The sequence below is a fragment of the Chiroxiphia lanceolata genome, chromosome 2, assembly GCF_009829145.1.
Source record: "Chiroxiphia lanceolata isolate bChiLan1 chromosome 2, bChiLan1.pri, whole genome shotgun sequence".
NCBI classification, from domain to species: Eukaryota; Metazoa; Chordata; class Aves; order Passeriformes; family Pipridae; genus Chiroxiphia; species Chiroxiphia lanceolata.
In genome coordinates this window covers 28,686,411-28,708,024 of record NC_045638.1, presented here as the reverse complement: position 1 = coordinate 28,708,024, position 21,614 = coordinate 28,686,411, and the positions used below count along the sequence as shown (strand labels likewise).

Sequence of the window (21,614 nt, the reverse complement as noted above, 5' to 3'; positions counted from 1 at the left end):
CACATTCCCTTACAAATCCTGAGAGAAGCAAGTCAGTCAGGCTCATCCAAAGCTCATACACAGACTACAATTCACAAGCAAATCACTGTAATCAGCTGAACCATGGTAACTGATCACAAGCACAGGAAAAATGAGGTTAAACATACTTTCAGTCTCTTGACGTTGAAACCAGTACATGTAAACACACACCTGGGTTGGACTTTCTAAACCATGGTAATCCATTCATCAGATGGACTCCAAACAGTGAACTCCTCCACATGATTTGAACTTTACAAGAATTCAGCACTCCCAGTTTGCTTTAGTGGGATTAATCAGCCTGAATACCTTAAGCACGAGTATCTTTCAGCATTCAAGGCCCCATCCTCACTTACACATAATAACAACTCAAACGTGCTGAGGGTATACACAAAACATTTCTCTCAAGTCTACAATTACAGAGTTGACAGCTACAGAACAGAAACTGTGCCTTTGAATTGCTTCCCAAATTTAGCAGAAGACGTACCTTTTTTCTAGATCTTTGATTTTCTCCCTTAGAGGTGCAATAGCCTAAAATAAAGGAAAAACATTTAATCTTTGAATAAAACTCGACTCACATCACAAACCACACATACAGGGAACTACTTTTGAGCAAAAATCATGGCAGTCTCCTATGAAGAGCTTTACTGAAGACACTCCAAGAAACTTGCATCTTAAAGCATCCTTTACATAAAAAAGCCTTGAACCTTTTCCACCAAAAATCCAATCACCTAGTACAGTGTGAAATGAAATCCCTTAGCTTACCACTGAAAACAAAACACTCTCTAGGGCTATACATAAGTTGAAAGCTATCAGAAGGTTGTCACTTGAAGTGGTACTATGTAGCAACACATCAACAACCAACATTAATTTGTTTTGTACAAATACTTCTAATTAGAACTAGACAATTCAAGAACTTCATAAACTGAAATACGCTGCATATTCACGTTAAGAGGAAATAATACGGTATTGTCATTTACATTTATTAAATATTTAGCTCTGTGCAGCAGCAAATAGCTCTTGAAACAGTTATTCTGATGGTTCAAGCTTTAAAAAGATCCAGAAATGCCCAGAATTTCTCAGACCTTACAGTAACTCTGTTCTACACATTGAATTTCAAGCATTTCACCATTCTTTAACAGTTGGAATTTTCACAATGCTTGTTGCTACACTTACCAGAATTAAAGAAAAAAAAAAAAAGGAAAGAAAAAAAGAGAAGAGAGGCATGGAAAAGACAAACTAAGAACACAATCTCTCCACTCATTTTAAACAATTTCAGTGGGCTCCTCATTGCGTTCAGAGGAACAATTGTTATATAAACCTGCTGGAATACAAGACATTAGACAGACCAGACTACACTAATACAGTCCCTCATACCCACACAAGGGTAAGGGGTTATGACCTCAAGGGCTTCTGTATCTCTTAGACGCTTTGCTTTATTGTTATTAGAAGTCTAGAACATTTGGAGAAAGAATTGTTGCACATATTCTTAAAATCTCACAACAAACTGAGGTTGAAATTGAAATTCAGAGGTATTGGTACAGAAGTTCAGAACCACCAGTGTGTTCATTTCCCATGCCTACTCCAGAAATTACCAGGCTCATGCTTAAAGCATTAGTACTGCACATCATCCCCAACCACAAACATTGCTATCTGTGTCCATTATTGTAGAACAAAGCAAAGCATTTTTGGGCAGCTTCAAGTTTCTAATGAGATATATATACTTCACATTTTGTAAGGGTGACAGAGGAAAGAATTTGTGTATATCCTTTCAGTAACAAATTTAACAGTTCTCAGAAGGATTCTACCACAGTCTCTGCAGCAAATGCATCAGCAGATTTATTACTTTCAAGAAAGGTTTTGAGGAAAACAAAGCAGAGTTATGCATTCATGTTAGAAACTCAACTATAGCAAAGAACAGTTCAAAAACTTACGTACAGACACAAATCCAATGCTTTGAATGGTTTTAGTAGAATCGAGAGTAATGAGATAAAACTAAATGCACCTCTTCAACATGAAATCAGTGAAATGGAGTCCTCAAAACAAAACAGATTGCAAGTATTAGCAAACTAACCTCCTCTATTTTACTCTCCACCTTCTGATCCCCATTTTCTTGAAGAGTCCTGTTGGCAAGAAAAGAAAAAAACCATAATCCATACCTAAGCAATAGCTGCTCCACTGCACCTTCATCATGCTGTTAAAACAACACCTTCAAAGCATCTCGAGTTAGTATCATTTCAAAGACATACTCAGAACAAATTAAAGTGGGTGGTTCAATTCCCGCTGAAATCAGTTAGCTTTATCACCAAGTTTGGCAGAAACTGAACCAGCCCACAGGAAAGAACAGTAACTATAAAAATGACATTCATTCTATACAGAAAATTAACTTCATTTTAGAAAAGCGTCTAATCACTGTTTTTGAGTGTAACTTTACTGTGCAAATGCCCAAAACTCTCTTTGAGGGTCTCTGTACACTGATAAAACATTTTCGCTTAATGCCACAACAGTATCAATCAAAGAGAGAAAAGGACAAACAGATCTCACTTTGAACTTTTTCAAACACAAGGGAAAAAAAGCCCTATACTAAAATGTGTCTTAAGTGACCACCTCATGGGCAATACTGACTTCTCACACAAATGCTAGTCATTTGAAATGAAGTCAAGGATGATGCATGTCGTGGTAACTTATGAAAACAGAGCACCATCTAAGAAGCTAATGTCTTGCACAAATCTGTGTGGTCTCACTGAGCATCTAATTGTGTAAAATATCTCAGTGAGTTGTGTTCATTCTTGAGTAAACTTCTACAAGGGTAGAATATTTTACCCCCTGCATATAGTCTACGTAATTTTCCTTACATTTGCATAATTATATTTTTTCAATTAAACCTTCTGAAAGGGGAATTATTTATCTTCCAGTAGTAAGTTTTTGCATACTAGAGGATTCATAGGTATCCAACATAAAATGGAGTTCTTTCATAAATAAAAAAACAGAGCTCCTTTACTTGGGACTTGAACTCATTACACCTAGGGAAATAGAAGATCCTTTGTTAAGCAGATATATATATATATACACCATACTGTTAGAAGTTAGAGCAACGATTCCCTTCATAACCCTCTGTAAAACTCTTACCTTTTAAAAGTCAGCTCAGTCTATTACTGAGGCAAAAACCTTAGCGGCCAGATTGATTTTGTGGTATCTGTAAAAAGTACAGTAAATTCCTACACAAAGACACACAGACCCTGAACCATCTTTTCAAATCAGATTGCCATTTATTGTATTAGTGGCAAATAAAAACCCTCCAGTTAACATTGAATGAATTTACTATAAGGAAGCAACATTAAGCTATCCTGGTGGATTTTGGAAATGTTTTTCCAAAAAACAGAAATTTACAGAAAGCTATACAAACAACTGTGGAATATATAGCCTTTCCTCTCTGATAAACGAGCCGGGAAAATTTGGAAAATCCCTCAGTATATTAAAAGGTCGCCTCAAAAATAGTTCCTACTAATTCTGGAACTGAAGGACTGTCACTGCAGTTTATTATTTAACAAGCTCTTCCTCCTAACAAAGACAATCTTACTGGATGAGGACCAACATCAGACATTCAGAAATAAAGTTTTCCCCCTCAATAGCTCTAAAAAGGACATCTCAAATAAGAAATATGCAGGTAGTGGTAGAATTTGTAATAACAGCTTATCAGGGAATAAACACACTGGATACTACATCCACCTGTCCTCCACCAACCCCTCTCTGAGGTTCTTGTCCTTCCTTAAGAAATGCTCAGCTGCTCATGTAACAGCTGCTAAGCTGCCATAGTTCGCTGGTCATGATAACAGGGTAATCTAAATGATATCTCCATCTGCAAGACAAAGCAGCTCAGCAGCTGTTTGCCTGACAGCTGAGCACTCTGTGCATCAAGGGTGGGAAACTCCAAGAAGAGTAAAGTGGACAGCTTGGGACAGGAACAAATCCCAGAGAAAGCTGTCCTGGGTGAATCAGAGCCCATAGAAAATTCATTATTTTTCTTAGTTTTTCCTCAAACTTTCCTTACTCTGTGCTGCTAAGACTGGCACGGTAGAGTAGCAAAACCCTTCAGTAGCAAAACAACATGGTGAAATATTTTGTCCTCTATACACAATTACTTTGTTATAGGGAACAGGTTGTACCCATATTCTCTTCAATTTCTTTTGCAGCTGTGAATTTGCAGCTGGTGAATTTTCCTGGAGGACAAACTCACATGCAAGCAGAAATGATGTGAAAATCTGCATGTTTTGCATGCACATGCTATGCCTTTCTATTTCTAAAGGAAAAAAATTCCAGGGAACAATGCAGGATTTTTTGCTTTTCAGCAGTTAAAGCATCATATTATCTCCCAATTAACTCAGGAAGAGGAAAAGCTCTCCAAAGTACTGTTTCTGATTCTAGGTACAGAAACAAAACTATGGCGAGCAGCAGAGAATCTGCTGCTCTTCAACATTTAAACCCATATTATCAGTGAGACACAGTCAAATCTGCGCTGAGAAAAGGAGAATCCAAGCCTATGAAACCAGGTATGCCAACCAACTTGCCAAAACTGGAAGATAAATTTGTGTAAAGAAAGGTAGATGCTGAAGTGCGAGTAAGATCCTGGGTGAGATTTGCAGCAGACACACAACCCTTTTTGAGACCGGAACTCTGGATTTAAAAAAATGGTATCAGCTGCTTAGCAACCACCCAAACAACAGTGGGAGCTGCTGTTCAGTTTTCTTCCTACTTTATATATATTGACGCATGTTGATGGGAAAGGTAAGCTAATTTTATTTCGCATAAGAATATTCCATACAAAAATGATATACATTACCTCATATTGACAAAGTTTCCCCATACAGCTGAAAAATAAGAACACAGTGTCATATAACAGTACATGAGGTAATTTTTCCTATTATCATCAGAAGGAATTTAGGACAGTATTAAGTATGTTAATCACAAATTATCTAAATAAATTGCATACACACACCCCTTCAAGTATCTATGACACAGTTTCAAAGCGTGGGAGGAATTCTGATGAGATTATATGAGACAATAAGGAAATGCACAGGAATTATCTAAACTATAATTTGCCACTGTACACAGATTAAATAAACCAGAACACTTGACTTGTTTACTGGGGACACTGAAAAAAATGACAAGAGCAAGAAAGGAACCCTGTAGACCTGAACCACACAAATTGGAAACTGCAGAGCAACAAGAATAAAAAGACTGGCCACTACAGGTGAAAGATGAACCAGCCTGAAGAGATGCCACAAGAGTCCTGCATTAAAGGTAGCAAGTACTTGTGTACATGTGTGTTCTTTCTCTAAACACATACATATTGTGATGGAGACACAAAAGGTACTTAAGTAATATAACCAAATGCCTCAGTAAGCAAACAAAACCCATTTATTACACTGTCTGTATGGAAAAAGTTTTATAGAAAGATAAATCACAGTCTAGAATAGCACAGCAAAGACGCATCAGTTTCTGGGTTCGCAAAAAAAATTCATCTGCCCAAATTATTTTCTACTAGAAAAAAAATCTTTAGAAACTGTTCAGGGTTTAAGTAATTATAGGAAGACTATCAGAACACTGTTTTTCCTTTCAACTAGGACACAGAATGTAGTTTAAAGTGAAAAATTGAGAAACCATAAACCAGACTACACTGACAAGGAAGACTTGACAACTTCAGATCATCAAATTAAACAAGGTTAACATGGAACAGTTAAGGGACCCTGCAGAACAAGCAACACAGCAAATATACCCCAAATATCTCCAGAAAATCATTCTGCAGTTGCTCTTTAAGGATTGAAATTACACTGGGTCTTAAGAAGGAGTTGCCTATATGCAGTATTTGTATAGAAAGCTTCTGAAGTGTCCTCAGTTTTTGTAAGCTATATTGCAGGTTTCGAGTAGCAGTTAGTGAAGTATTTTGCCTACATTTCGGCTTTCCAGATTCGTTTTCATCATTATTACTTTCTGAGTTCAAGCAGAGGATGAGGTGTTACAAAATCAAGAAAAAAAAACCACTGCTACAATCACAGGCACCTTCCAGGCAGGAGGAAAAACGAAACATACCCAGGAACAAGGAATGGGAAGACACAACTGAGGATGCAGTAATGCAGTTGCTGTTCTACCCTTTAGGGGATGGCAAAGCTACTGAAGTGTTTGTAACTGCTGAGTGCTGCTGATTAATTCAAAGAGTAACTCAAGCGAATCCACGACAGACTTATCAAACAAACTGTAGGAGGGCACTGTGATACCTCTGGTGGTGTCATAAAGCCTCATGTCATCTTCTGGGAAAAAGATAGGGAAGCTTTATATTAGAATGAATGATCAATAAAATCCAATTGAATTTAAAAAAAACTTAAATTTTATGTTAACTAGATAAAAGTAAATTTACTGGGGGGAAAAAGGGATACAGCATTGAGCAGTAAGTTAAATTCCAGTTATTCACCCTCTGACTAGGATTTCAACATTATTTATGATAACATTAATGGAAAAACTTTTTTTTTCAGGGAATGATGACCATTTCACAACTACAGGTACAGAATTCTCAAGTCAGATACTTCTCAGTTACACTTAGAATGAATTATTTTCCTGGGCTACAGAAATGCATACAAACAATAAGTGTTGTTTATGCAGTGGCAGGAAGCATCTGGGCTGAGCTGATGCAGCAGGAATTGATGAAAAAATGAGTTGCCAGCTGCAACACAAATACCATGCTGAAAAGACAGTGCAGATATATTGCATACAAGAAACTGGCTTCCTAAAGAAGACATGTTAATTGTGTGTTCTCAGGATCCACAGCAGGGAAGGGGAGCTCAAAAAGGCATTCGCATCCTTCAAAAATCACTATGTTTGACTGCTTGATATCTCAGTCCTGTAGGGGTACACAACTTTATGATACACTTCTAAGCAGCATATTTTTGTACCATTGTGGTGGAAAAAATAAAAAAGAAAAAAAGAGAGGAAAGAGGAAAGGGGAAGAAAAATAAACTGCAAAATGAACCACACAGGAACTACCATATTGAGGGATCTGAAGAACCCTGAAGTCTCTCTCACATGCAAAGAGGCATTGCAGAAATTCGCTTCAACATACTGCCCTCACAAAGGATTCTGAATGCACAATTCCAAGAAGGATCTCTTTAGCTAATGGTGCTCACATAGAGCTCACATCAAGGTTTAAGGGATCAGATGTAAGATTTTGCACTACAGTGGAAATAAGGTTTGGTTGTGTTTCTTCTAAATGCACAATTGTTTATATAACAGGCTTACCCTGCTGCAGAACCAGTGATACGACTGGGCTTGGCAGCTGGCTGGGGTTAAACCATGACAAGGACTATGGCTCACAGAGGATTTCCTTGTCCTAAAGGTTATGCCAAGGCCAGTCTGACATTCAGGCAAGAACAACTGAAACATATTAAGGCAAGTGGGCCTAAATGCACAAGCAGAACAATCAGAATTACAAGCCTAAATTCAAGATGAAAATCCTCAAAGGCACCATAAAAACGCTTAACAGGCCCATCAAGTTCAGGCACCAAAACCTGCAAACAGGGATGGTTAAAAAAGTCTTCCACACCAGCAATGTCATGAATCAGGCACTACACTACATATAAACCTAGTTTTCAAAAGCATGAGACTCCTAATGGACCAAATTTGAGCAAACACTAACATAATCAAGCACCTCACTGTAAAAGTCAGTCTTAAAAATCCAAATACAAGGCCAAATATTTTAAACCAAAAAGTACTCATCCAGGATAACAGTCCTGTGCCAATTCTCAGACCTTAGAGATTTAACACTCTCATTTTCTACAGCCACGCACAGTACATACTCTATGAAGAACTTACTAGTCATCCAACTAGAGAGCACTCAAACACAGAGGCTTCCTGCTGTCTACTGAAAATGTGCAAGGGAAGAACTGGACTAGACACAAGCATGACTTGTAACCAAACAAGACACTCACCTACAAGATAGAAAGAGACAGAGGTTCTGCTTATTCTCTCAAAGACTAACTATAAACCTCATCCAATGACTAAGGTAATAATAAGTTGCCATTAAGGTAATAGTAAGTTGCCATTAAGGTAACAGTAAGTTGCCATTAGGGAAGCAATCAGAATATCTGGAATGTTCTAAGACACATGAAAGCCTGTAGGAGAAAGGCCTGTAGTCCTATTTTGACTCTTTTTCTGAGATGTTTTTTCCCCTCTGCATCCCTTCCATAAAATAATGAGAGAAATAATTTTTATTGTAGCATTTTTACACGGATTAATTGCAATTACCATGAAGATTAAAAATATATCAGTCATTAATCCCTCCCACAGACATTACAGGTTGAAGTGACAACTTCCAGAGGAGAACAACACGTCTTGGGCATAGTGATAAATAGTTGGTATTTTTAGAAAAGAGGAGATTTGTTTCTTAAAACCCTAATCACAGTATTGTTACTAAAGAAGTATTTACATTTTGCTGACTAAACATTAATCACCCAGGGTTTTCAGAAAACCCCAATCCTCTTTTTTGTTTGGTTTGTTGTCTGTTTCTGGGGTTTTTTTTCCACAGCCTCTGAGAGATCAAGCCCTAACTATTTGGCAAGCACAACCTTACAGTTTTACAAGATTTCTCAAAACTACCTTAAACAAAATCAGTCAATTAGATATCACTAAAGAATATGATTTTTTTTTCTACAGAATATAACTTATATTCCTGGAAATTTAAAAGTTTGTTTAGTTTTTCTAGAGGAGCCCCTTTCTGAAATTATGCTGAATGCAGAGCACTGCAGTGAGTGGGATACTGTCAGCAAAGGAATATTCCAAGAGCTATGCTTGGGATACAAGCCAACTCTGACTGCATTAAGCGAAAACAAACAAAACAAAACAAAACAAACTACAAAATCTGTTAAATCACACTTGAAAAAGTACAACAGAAACCACAAGCACCATCCTGGGGTTTTGCTGAGCATCCACTATTAAATGGACACTTCTCTGTCATAGTCAGACTTTTAACTCTGACCAGCTGCACTTAAGAGCAGGCAAGAGTTATCCTTCTGGATCCTCCGAACATAGGAACAGGATGAATGTTTTCATCTCAGTGTCCTTTCAGTCTGTCATCTGCAATAAAACTTATTATATAGGTTTCTATAGAACACAGATTACTATGCTAAGAGAACCCTGCATGCCTTAATTAACTCATCCAAATAGGCTGGGGAACCAAAATAATAACACTACCACAACTGAAGGTGGGGGAAAAAAAAAAGCAAACAATCTCAAAAGAAGCCTGTACTTTTATCACAGGATGATTCCTTTTCTCTAGGTCTCTTTAAATGACTTTAAAATCAAGTCATAGATTATTAAAGGGCATCAACAGTAACACTCACCCATAATCCGAAATTATACTGAAACTGATGTTGCCACCAATAACATACATTTTAAAACAGATGTTTTAAAAAGCAAAACCATGATGTCCATAGAGATCCAACTGTACCAAAACCAGATGTAATCCCTTTTAAAACCATTTTTTTCCTAATTGCTTTGTTAGTTGCATTTTCAAGACAGTCTGTTAAACAAACTTTTACACAAACTTTTGTCTAAGCAGATTTAGGTGAAAACACAGGATTTTTTGCCCTGTATTGCCCTCCTTATAACTTCTGCTCCTCAGAATAATAAGACTACAAGATGACATTTGTTACAAGTAGATTTCACTATCAACAGAAACAGCATGCAGGAACAATATGAATATATAGGCATAACCTGAATTTCTAGAGCAAAATCATAAGCTCTGAACATCTAGAGTGAATTGCTTCAGTCAAACTTTCCCTTCCAGACAGATGCAACATCATTCAAAAAAGGGTGGGGTTTTTTTTTCCTTTTCCTTAAATCTGAGTCTCCATAGTCACTCAGCAACTTCAGTCTCCTGGCAGAAAAATAAGGTTTATTTTCTCCAGAGGAAAAATCTGAGAAAAGGGAAAGTACACAAAGGGAGCTTTTTATTTATTTAATTATATTTATATTTTATTTATTTACATTATTTAATAAAATGCTTTTTATTAAAGATGTATCGAAGTTTTAATTTAATTAAGTTACAGATTTAACAATGTAAAGAAAACAATTCCTTTCTTTAGGAATATATTATTTCCCAAAAAACACCTTTCTCTTTAAATTGGAGAAATACAGATTTGATGGATTACTCAATGAATAAGGATCTTGATAAATTAGAGGGCTGGACAATCACAAACCATATGAAGTTCAACAAGGGAAAGAGCAGGATTCTGTACCTGGGATGGGGCAACCCTGGATGCACATACAGACTGGGGAATGAGATGCTGGAAAGCAGTGCCATGGAAAGGGACCTGGGGGTCCTGGTTGATGGCAAGTTGAATATGAGTCAGCAGTGCCCTGGCAGCCAGGAGGGGCAACCGTGTCCTGGGGGGCATGAGGCAAAGCACTTGACAGCCGGTCGAGGGAGGGGATTGTTCCGCTCTGCTCTGCACTGGTGTGGCCTCACCTTGAATATTGTGTGCAGTTTTGGGTGCCACAACATAAGAAAAATTTAAAGCTCAAAGGAGGGATATAAAAAGCTCATAAGAGTCCCAAAGGAGGGCAACAAAGATGGTGAAGGGCTTTGAGGGGAAGCTGTATGAGAAGCAGCTGAGAGTACTTGATCTGCTCAGCCTGGAGGAGACTGACAGGAGACCTCATTGCAGTCCACAACTTCCTTGTGAGGGGAAGAAGAGGGGCAGACACTGATCTTTTCTCCATGGTGACCAGGACCTGAGGGAATGGCCTGAAGCTGTGTCGGTGGGGTTCAGGTTGGATATTAGAAAAAGGTTCTTCAACCAGGGGGTGGTTGGGCTGGTAAAAACAGGCTCCCCAGGGAAGTGGTCCCAGCACCAAGCCTGACAGAGTTCAAGAAGCGTTTGGATGATACTCTCAGGCACATAGTGTGACCCTTGGGGATGGTCCTGTGCAGGGCTAAGAGATGGACTCGATGACTCTTGGTGGATCCCTTCCAACTCAGCATATTCTGTGATTCTGTGAATTGGCTGGGTGGCTTCATCCAAAGAGTTCTGGTCAATGTCCAAAGCGAGGTCAGTAACAAGTGATGTCCCTCAGGGGTGTATATTGGGACCAGAACTGCTCACTATCTTTATTAATGACACAGACATTGAGATTGAGAGCACCCTCAGCAAGTCTGCAGGTGACACTGAGCTGAGAAGTGTCACTGAGGAAAGGATTGCCATCCAGAGGGACACCGACAAGCTTATAAAGTGGGCAAATATGAACCTCATAAAGGTTCACAAGGCAAAGTGCAAGGTCCTGCACCTGGATCAGGGCAACTACCAGTATCAGTATAGACTGGTTACAAACAGACTCAGAGCACCATTGTCAAATAGGACTTTGGAGTACTGGTGGAAAAATAGGACATGAAATGGTAATGTCCACTTACAGCCCAGAAAGTATATCATATTCTGCCCTCCATCAAAATAAGTGTGGTCACCAGGTCAAGTGAGGTAATTCTCCCCCTCTATTCGACTCTCATGAGATACCACCTGCATCCAGTTTTAGGGTCCCCCAGAACAAAAAAGACATTGACTTGTTAGAGAGGGTCCAAAGGGCTGTCAAAGGGTCCAAAGGTCAGAGTGATGAAACACGTCTCCTGTGAAGACAGTTAGAGAGAGTTTGGGGTTGTTCTGCCTGGAACAGCAAGTACTTATTGTGGCCCTTTCAGTACTTAAAAGAGGCTTATAAGTCTACACAGATTTCTGTATGGCAAGTAGTTCTTCCTACTATATTTCCTGAACTGCTGCCTTGCTCAACAGTAAAATTCCTGCCCCAAATCAAAGATAGCAGATAGGAACTGGAGCTTTTCCCACTGGGTTTTCACAGGAAAGGTGCTCTCTCTCCAATTTGGACACCATCACCACCACTCTATGCCAATCCTTCAGCTAGTCATCAATTAGCAAAACAAAGGTAACATAGTCATCAGGACATTTTTGTACCTTCTCTTAAGAACTGTACTTTCCTACAGCTGTGAGATGTAACATTATGGAAATTTTCTTTCTTTACAAGAGTTAATGGAGCTTCATACTGGATGGTAAACTGACCAAGGATACTTTTTGTTACGTTTCAATTAGCATCATCACTTCATGACTGAATTCTGTTCTTAGTTTCCCGGATGGTAAACTCTTTTCAAAATTTCTGTTAAGTCTTTTTTCTCTGTTCAGTGTTCCTACTCCTTCAACACATCATTCTTTACTGCTACTCATCCACTGACCCATCTGTTGACTGCTAAGACTGTTTTCAGTGGACACACAGAATGCTCCAATGGTCAGCACTGTAACTGAAACAAACTCCCTTTTCCCAGCTATCTTTCACAAACCTCTTCAGGTAAATCGATGCAGTAACCCCCACCTCTCCCTCCCTGCAATCCATAAACAAGATGCTGAAAACTACCAGTTTCAACCAAACCCTGCTTTGGTCAACCAACCTTAGAGAAAAGAAACCAGCAATATAAACGACAGGGAAATGTTTCCCCTTTGCAAAAACAGAGCGTAAAGAAGATGAAAGTTCTAAGAGTGTTTGTCCTTGAGTAGAATGATGGCAGCACCACCTCCTAAACATGCCACAGAAAAAACAAATACTAAGTGGAAATAAAATATTGCAGACAAATATTAAATCAAGATAAGATAGGATCTGCAAGCATTAATTTCTCCAGGATGCCAAAAAATTGGTTTAAAACATCCTGGCTAGCAAAACATAGCCAGAGTATATCTATTCCTGACCAACTCAACTGAAGCATGAACAAATTTTCCTAAGCTACATGGCTTCAGCTAGTTGGAACCCTGATGAGCAGGGAACTGGAAGCCGTTGAACACAGTGAACTCACTTCCATAAACCCACAAATGAAAGGCAGCTCTGCAAGACATGAAGCCAGCAAGCAAATGTTTTGGGTTTGATTATTTTTGGTGGAGAATCCATGGCATGCTAACACAAAAAGCAGGCGAGCCTGATGTCACATACAATCATTTCTAACTCTTCCATAGCTAGTCAATCCTGATGTCTGGTTGTAAAACAGCTGGGGAATCAAGATTTCTGATATTCTCCACATCAGTGCCGAATAGCATTTGAGACAGTCAGCCTGAAGCAATAGTACAGGACCAAATTGACAGGTATTTTTCTATTATGAAAAGTGGAAGTAAAAGCTTATCAAAACAAAATATTAAGTAGTATTTACCTTAGTTTTGAACATATGCAAGACAAGCAACATGCCAGGGGCTGGTAAGATTCAAACTGAAAAGCTTACTCACACCTTGATATTCTGAGAAGAGAATACTACAGTCTTCCTAGCTGATGGAAACCTAACAAAAACAAATGGCTAATCTTATAAAACAAAGGATAACAACCATGGAAATTAACAATGCTGGGGGAAGTCAAGCCACTGTACTGCAGGATGTACCTTCCTCATGTTATTTTGATATTTCATTTTTAAGTTGTTTCAGTAGCCGTGCTGTAATTTATCTTATAAAGGAAACAAGGTCTTAAGCTTGGATCTCATGGCAGCACCCTACTATGACATTTTCCCCTGGGAAAAGGAACAAGGCTACTGATACACTTCCTGAGAACTATTTGATCTACAAATTAGTAAAGAGAACTGTTCTACTTTACCAGAAATAGAGCTCTTAACTTTTTCATTAAGAACATGCAACTCCCTTGTCATATCAAGACATCAGCAGATTACTCACAGTAGAATCAAGACTAAAGCAAGCCATGGAGATTGAGGAGCTCTGGTCTTTAAATCCTGGCTACAAGTTTTTACACTGTTATTTCCAACAACTTAAATAAGGTCCTGATTCTACAAGGACAATCACACTAAAGCAGGTCAGAATGCTCACATAAAGCTGAATAAACATTTAAAATGTCCAAGGGAATGAGTTTAAGGTGTTTATGTATTGACATACCAACACACAAACAGGTGGGATTTTTAAAAGCAAAACTCTTCAGCCTGCATAAAAGTTATTCATATTATGGTGACACTGAAGGTTTTTTAATATTATTGATTTACTTGGTTGCTCTTTTGTGATCTGTCTACCTTTCTCACTGCAGACAACAAAAATCCACTTCACCTGTGTTTACAATCACCTCATGTTCTGAAGCTTCAATATGATGTAAGTTCCCTCCATGACTGAAAGGATTCGTTTCAGTCCACCTCCACACATCCCTCCACCTCGCTTTGGTTAGCACTGCAGTCCTGCACTATCTTGCTGGCAGTTAAATCAGAGGAAAACCATAGTAGAAGACTTTGTCCCTTTAAAAGGGTAATGCAAATGCAACCTCTGGGCAAAATTTCCCACGATATGTAGCATAGTGTAGCCACGCAATGTTCACAAAAGACAGCCTTGCAAGTGAGCCAACTAAGCTAATTCTGAAGAGTATACAAAACAAAACTGAGTAGTATTCTAACAGATTACAGAGTGATTCAGACAGCTCGCTAGCTTTGGTACCTCCAGATTCATCACCTGGGTGATGGGGAACAACGTCACCCCTTTCACCCAAGGGCTCCAGAAGAGGTAAAGGTAAATGTTGAACTCTGTTCATTCCAGTTTTCCCAGGAAAGAGTTGCTTATGTTACAACAGCTTTTAACTGCGTGCTAAACAGAAATGCTCCCTTTGACATTTATTTTTATACACACAAAGCATGCACAGCACACTGTTTCAAGTGAACGATTTTTTAAAATTAATATAGATTAGATTTCCAGAAATGAAGCACCAAATATTACTTTAATTCAAACCCAGATGTAAAGTAAGGATTTTTCTGACTCTAAGTACTACTAGGGAAACCAGCAAAGTCCATAAAAAGAGTTCTAGGGATCTTTAATGTGACCCTGACTGTGCACCTCGTGCCACAGTGGTTCTCAACCAAAGTAAACAAGACTCCTTAGGTGAGACACTGCAAAGCATGTGATGGCAACACCCCCAACAGCACTCACAGCTGCCCATTTCACCACTGCGTATGATCTCCTGAAGCTAGGCCAAAACAGCTGTTGATTACCCACACTGCCAAATGGTTATAACACAGTTCCTTCATCTGGTGTACAGCACAGAAATTTAAGTCATTGTATGTGGTGTATGCTGGTGGGAAACAGATGTGGAGCAGAGATACCAGAGACAGCCTAGTCACCCTACACCTCGTGCTGTAAAACTACCAAGGGAGCCAATCAGTGACTTTTGAGACTGCGATAGCCGAGAGCCTTTCAACAGCCTGCAAAAAGCTCTTCCTCTACTTTGCAAACTCTCACAGAGAAGTTCTTCAGGCACATTTGTAACATATTTGCATTCAAAGGCAGAAGCTTTTTATGAAATAAGATACTGTTCAAAGACACCTCCTACACATTTGCTCAGCTTCACACATAGACTGACAAAATGGTACTATCAAAAAAAGTCCTATCCTCCAGTTCACAATTCCCTGTAACGTGTGCTCCAAATCTGATTGCCCATGTACTAACATTGAATGGAAATTCATGGAAAGGAGCTGCACAGCCTAAAACCACTTAGTCATTTGGAGAGTACTTGAGAAGGAGGGAATGTAAGAAGCGCTAGCACATACACCTACACCAGCAGCTTGGTTTTCTCAGATTCTATGCTATTTTAGTCTGGCATTTTCTGACTGCAACCAGAGCACAGTGATGATTCAGTAATATTGCTAGGAGTACACTTTTAGGATAGAAGGATGGGATCATAATCACTTCCACAGAAAAGCAAACAAAAAGTAGTCTCTCTAGAATCTATTAGACCAGTGCATCTGCCAGCATATCATATTATGTTGATGACACCAGAGCCATACCTCAAAACTCCATTACTTTTGATCCGTAGTCAAAGATGGAAAAGCACAGCAACCTGACATGCTAGATTTGCAAAAAACACACTCCCATCAGACACCACCCTATTCCCTTTTCAAGTAACTTTTTGCCACGCTGACCTGCAGTCCCTCTCCTCCTCCACATTCTTCTGAATCCCAAAGAACAAGCAGCCAGAAGACTTCTCCTTAAGGCTAACTTTTACTCACAAAGCTAGAAAGCAAGCACCAACTACTGTCCACAGAAACTAATCAACAGCCAGGTCCCAACGACCGTGTCAACTGCCACTCACAACCAGTATTTGTACAGCAGCCTATTAACTTCTGTTTTGACAATTATCACTTTTGGCAAAATACGTAGCCCTTTCAAAATAAGAACAGACATTCAGTAGTCAGTATGCACGGTACCTGAAGTCACTTGGACAAACTGCCCGAAAAGTCAGAGCTGGCACACAACTTCAATGATTACAGCAGTATCTAAACAGCCCTGTAAGCACAGTAACATATGGTAATAAAGGGAACTGCTGTGTTGTGTTTCTGTGGTAGGAAACACCACCCCTTCTAATAAAATTACTTGTGTTGTACTTCTCCACCCTCCCAAATGCAAAGGGAGGATCCTAAATCTGATGCACACACCCATACCCAAAGCTAGCTCACCTGCATGTGCTTTGAAGCATCAAGAGAATCACTTGTTCCCTAGCTAAGCTGACAAGGCATCGTTCAGTCTACATAAAACCTAGTACCTAAGCCTGAAAATAAAACAGGCTAAAATAAAATAAACTAAAAATGCAACAGAAAGAAAGAAGAAAGGGAAGAGAGCTGACAGGACAGCTCTGACAAATCAGACTATTTGGCTCACACCTGGTAACTGAAGTCATAAACATCCCCGTCACTGGCTATTCTAAGATTTTCTCAAATACCTTTGTGCCTCTCTCCAGGCTCTTAAGACTCCAGCTACGCGCTGAGTTAATAAACAAACATTTATTTAGCCCCGCAAAGGATTTGGGAGGATTTTACAAAAAATAGACACGAGGCCTGTCCTGGAAAAACTTCCCTGCGGGCTGGTCACCTCACGCCGCTACCAGGTCGCGATCGAGGCGGACAAAGTGCGGTCTGAGGAAAACACCCCCGAGCCACGTCCCGCTCGCAGCGCTCCCCTCGGGACGGGACAGGGGAGACACGGCTGATGGGTACGCCGGCACGGCCCAGCCGCACCCGCGGAAGTTTCAGCAGGGCAGGGAAAGGGGGGAACCCTCAGCCCCGCCGCGCAGAGCCCCGGGGAGCCCCCGCCCCGCCGGGGCCGGAGGGGCCGCGCTGCGGCGCCCCCGCAACCGGGCAGCGCAACGGGGCGCGGGAGAAGCCCGATATCGCCGCCTCCTCCCTCGTGGCGGGCTGGGGGCACGGGGGGCGCCCTGCAAGCGGGCAATGAATAGCCGGGCCAGACCTGCCCCCCACCCCCGCTCACTCACAGGCGACGTAGGCGACGAAGGCGAGCCCCATGAGCAGCTTCATCCTCCTGCGGTTGATGGCGGTCAGCAGGCGCAGCAGCGGCCCCTTGCTCACCATGCCCCGCGGCAGCAGCACGCAGCAGCGCCGGGCGCCTGCACGGCCGCGGCCACCCCCCGCTCCCCTTCCCCGCCCCGCTGCCCGCGAATCGCACGCGCAGGCGCAGCGGCAGCGACGGCGGTGCCCGCCCGCTCTCCCGCCCTCCCCTTCCTTTCCCGCCGTGGATGCGGCCGGAGCGGTGCCCGCGCATGCGCGCGCTGTGCCGTCCTTCCTGCCTCCGTCGCGCTCCTGGCCGGGGCCGGTTGAAGCGCGACCGCCTCCTTCCGAGCGTCCTTGCGGGAAAGTGGCGCGCCCGCAGTCTCCTCGAGGCCCTGCGCTTCAGGGTGCTTCAGTGTCGGCGGGCTTGGTCACCTTTGGCCACCCGCTGTGGTGGCCCTTGGGTGGTGACCTGCTGAGACCGACATGGGCACACAGGTACATAACTTGTGTAACGATGCGTCCTTCAGTGCCTGGTGTTTTAAAAGCACCATTTGCCTTGTCCCAAATGTGCTTTCCATATCTACACATTTTGCCGTGGTAAGAAGAACCGTCTGGACACGTTTCTGTGCAATCACAGAATCACAGAATATTCCAAATTGCAAGGGACACGCAAGGATCATCAAGTCCGGCTCTTAACCCTGCACAGGAACATCCGCAGGAGTCACACCATGTGCCTTGAGAGCGTTGGCCAAACACTTCTTGAAGTCTGTCAGGCTTGGTGCTGCAACCACTTCCCTGGGGAGCCTGTTCCAGTGCCCAACCATCCTCTGGGTGAAAAACCTTTTTCTAATATCCAACCTAAACATCCCCTGACACAACTTCAGGCCATTCCTCCAGGGTCTATCACCGGTCACTACAAAGAAGTCACTCCTCTTCCTCTCACGAGGATGTTGTAGACTATGATGTGCTCTCCTCTCAGTGTGCTCTAGGATGACCCTGCTTGAGCAGGAAGCTTGGATGAGATGACCCACTGTGGTTCCTTCCAACCTTGCCCATTCTGTGATTCTGTAAATGAAAAATGTGAGCATTTTCCCCCCTCCTAAAGTAATAATTCATGAATTTGTCTCTGTTTAGGATAACAAGATTGCAGTTATTTTAAAATGGCTTTCATGTTTATTGCAGCTTCCATCCGAAGTCCTTGTGACCTGTTACAAACTGCAGATTGGTATTTGGCTGGTATGGTAGGCATCTTCTTCATATGTCAAATCACGTTCTCCTACCAGTAAATACATCCACTTAATCTGAAGAGAAATCTCTTTCCACAACCTGACCTTGGCCCTGAATAGTATGACCTCCACACAGTATCTAAGGAATATTCTTTCTCACACTCGTCTCCCACAGGAGAAGACTATGAGAATGAGTGCTCTTCAATTAAATTACTAGATTCAATCATTTAATTTCAGTATAGAAATGCAGCTTGTTTACACCAAAGAAACTATGACCTCAGTCAAACAGAGGCCAATGCAGTTTACAAGAGTTAACCTTTTCTTATTACAAGGAGTAAAGTCAGTGAAATAAATGTGTGAGTCTCAGAAAGGTAAGTGCATTAGGATACTGTGCAGTGATTAAGAATATACATACCCTTATGGCCCAGAGAAGTGACTTTTTCCAGGAAGCTTTGAAAATTGAAATTTCCTAACTCCTAACCCTGGGCTCTGATTATAAGTCCACTCCTTTCCTCTTGGCTTTAGTTTCCTTTGATTTGTGTTTGATATACTTAGTTTTCCTGTTAATTATGCTGTTTATAGCTATGTGGAGTAAAGGGAATACCATACCACCATTTAGAACATAACCTAGCACCAAATTCATCTGCATAATATGAAAAGTAACAGAGTTTTATACCAGCAGTAAATTCGGCCATCAAAAAGCTTCAGCTGAACAGTGCTGCATGAAAGCTAGAGAATATTACAGGACTATCATTCCCTCCCTGCACCACAAACTCCCATTGTTTTCAGTAAGGGTTTTCTGTAATAGTATCCATATGAACAATACCAAATCCACAAGCCTTTAGGGGAAGGCAAGATGTTTTTAATGGTTACCCTGCCCTAAGCCAGGCTGCACAATCTGTGACTCAATCAAGCTGCCGGCATAAGGCACCTTGCTTGGCACTCACTCAGTGTTCAGGCCAATTTTGCTGCAGAAACATGTTGAGACAGGCTGCAATCCATGAAGATGGGAAAAGGAGAGCAAGGGAGCAAGAGATGTTATGGAATGTCGTGGTGGAGGAGACTTGAACTCTGTGGGAGGCAGCCTGACCATGCTCTCTACAGGGCCAGCTGTTTGTCATGCATGACACCAGGGCCAGCTGTGGCCATGTCACTCTCCAAGTGAGACAGAACATGTCTAACAACTGCAGGGGGGTAAGTCTGGCATATCTCAACTATAACTATAGACATGTACCTTGTAAGTACTATAGAGTTCTTCGGACCCATGATGGCCAACAGCAGGGACACATTTCAGGACACAGCTGGTCACATTCACAACCTTGTGCCAAGGACTGGCACCAATAGCAGAGGTTCTTGTATGTAGTGGCTGCTAAATGTGCCAGGAGAAAGGCAGAGAGATGATGCAGTTTTGAGTGCTGACTTTTAGTGCGCTATAAATCAGGTGTCAGGCATCCATCTGCCTTCAGGTCATTATCTTAGACTGATCACATAACGTCATCTAATGGCTAGTGGCAGTCCTCACTGGGATGGTTTGCAGGCAATATACACTGTCTCCCATCCTGCAGTTTTCACCTTTAGTTCTCAAAATGCTTTATGAGAGCATTTTCATATTTTTTGTTCACTAAATCACTGCCTGTAAAATGATGGGTTTTTTTAAAAGATGGAACTTTTAAATAACTCTTTATAATGACTAAAAATGTGAATTTGCAGGTGTGTCTACCTGAACGACCAGTATGAACTTAGAATTCACAGCAGCCCTGCAATGTACTTTTCCTTGATACCAGATCAAAACTATGCAATTACGCAGTTGTTATTCCAGAATCAGGTTAAAATCCCCCACCAAACCAACTGTTACAATTTGCAGAATTTCCACGGGATGCCACTTGAGGGAGACTCTTGTGCCATGTGGAAATACAGGGAAAATCTTGGCTTTCTGTCCCAGTTATGTTTCTGCAAGAGATGGCATTCCTCTATATGATCTGGGAGACAGAAGTGGGCCCTGGGCACTGAGACCTGAGGAGAGAGAACTGCTGTGTAAGAGGTAACAAAATGAGTTACAAAGCACTGAAAAAAAATCAAAAATAAAACCAAAACACCCTACCACAGTACTATCATCTCTTCTAACTTTGGTCTCTAAGTTAGTTCAGGCTAAATGTAGCCAAGAAAGTAACACAGAGTTGCATGGAGTTACTCATACCCTTCCTCACCATTCAACTGCATCCTACAGCTACTGAGGCTTACCTGGGAGGAATTGTTCTGGTACTCTTATCCTCTAAAAAATCTAGAGATTCTGTGGAGTTACGCTGTTGTACTGCACAGACACACCGATTCAGTCATATAAAGCCCTAGATAATCTTGAAAAACTAATGGCTTCATGTATGCAAAGAGTGTAAAAATGTGTTGTTTTTTTAAAAAAAAAGATTGGAATGTGTCTCTGGTTTTGGTTAGTTCTACTTTTAACCACAGATCTTAGTGGGGAAGGGAACTCCGACAAAAATGAGTTAAAACTAGCAGTGTTTTTTTTCAGGGAAAGTTAGAAGTTTGAGGGTTTGTGTGGTGGTTTTTATAAAGAGTAATGAAAAGAGAACATGCAGTGCTGGGAACAAAGTTAATTAACATCTTAAAAGGAAAAGAAAGCTGCTAAGTGCTTCAGACAGTTATTATTTATTATTTGGATGGTGATGGCAATAAACAGTTTCAAATACAACTGGATCACAACAGTCCTAAGTATTACATGAGCACGGAATTGAGACAATCCCAGCCATTGAAAACATACAAATTAAGAGACAGATCATCCAGTGAATGCAAGCAAACAAACAAGCAACTGTCAAAGCGTAATATGAAAGTTATTTATTAAATACAGATTTGTAGGAATTAGGTGACTCATTTAATGATTTAGACAGTTATTTGCAAAGAATTTATAACATATAAGGAAATAATTGTATTTCAAACTACAGTGCAGTCTAACTATTTTGTTAACCAGTTTTGTTCATGTAGTAGTCCCAAGATTTCATTCTGTAAAA

General features: G+C 40.8%; 1 protein-coding gene across 1 annotated transcript in view; it reads right to left on the bottom strand.

Annotated features, from left to right (window-relative positions):
• UXS1 (UDP-glucuronate decarboxylase 1) overlaps positions 1-17,516 on the bottom strand; it is a 57,417-nt gene extending 39,901 nt beyond the window's left edge. Inside the window, exons 1-4 of the mRNA XM_032679359.1 lie at positions 17,350-17,516; positions 4,856-4,883; positions 2,090-2,138; positions 503-546 (exon numbers count right to left, since the gene is read on the bottom strand). Coding sequence (XP_032535250.1) covers positions 503-546; positions 2,090-2,138; positions 4,856-4,883; positions 17,350-17,446 — 218 coding nt within the window. The 5' untranslated portion in view covers positions 17,447-17,516. The remainder of the gene's footprint in view (positions 1-502; positions 547-2,089; positions 2,139-4,855; positions 4,884-17,349) is intronic.
• Between the last annotated feature and the right edge of the window lie 4,098 nt (positions 17,517-21,614).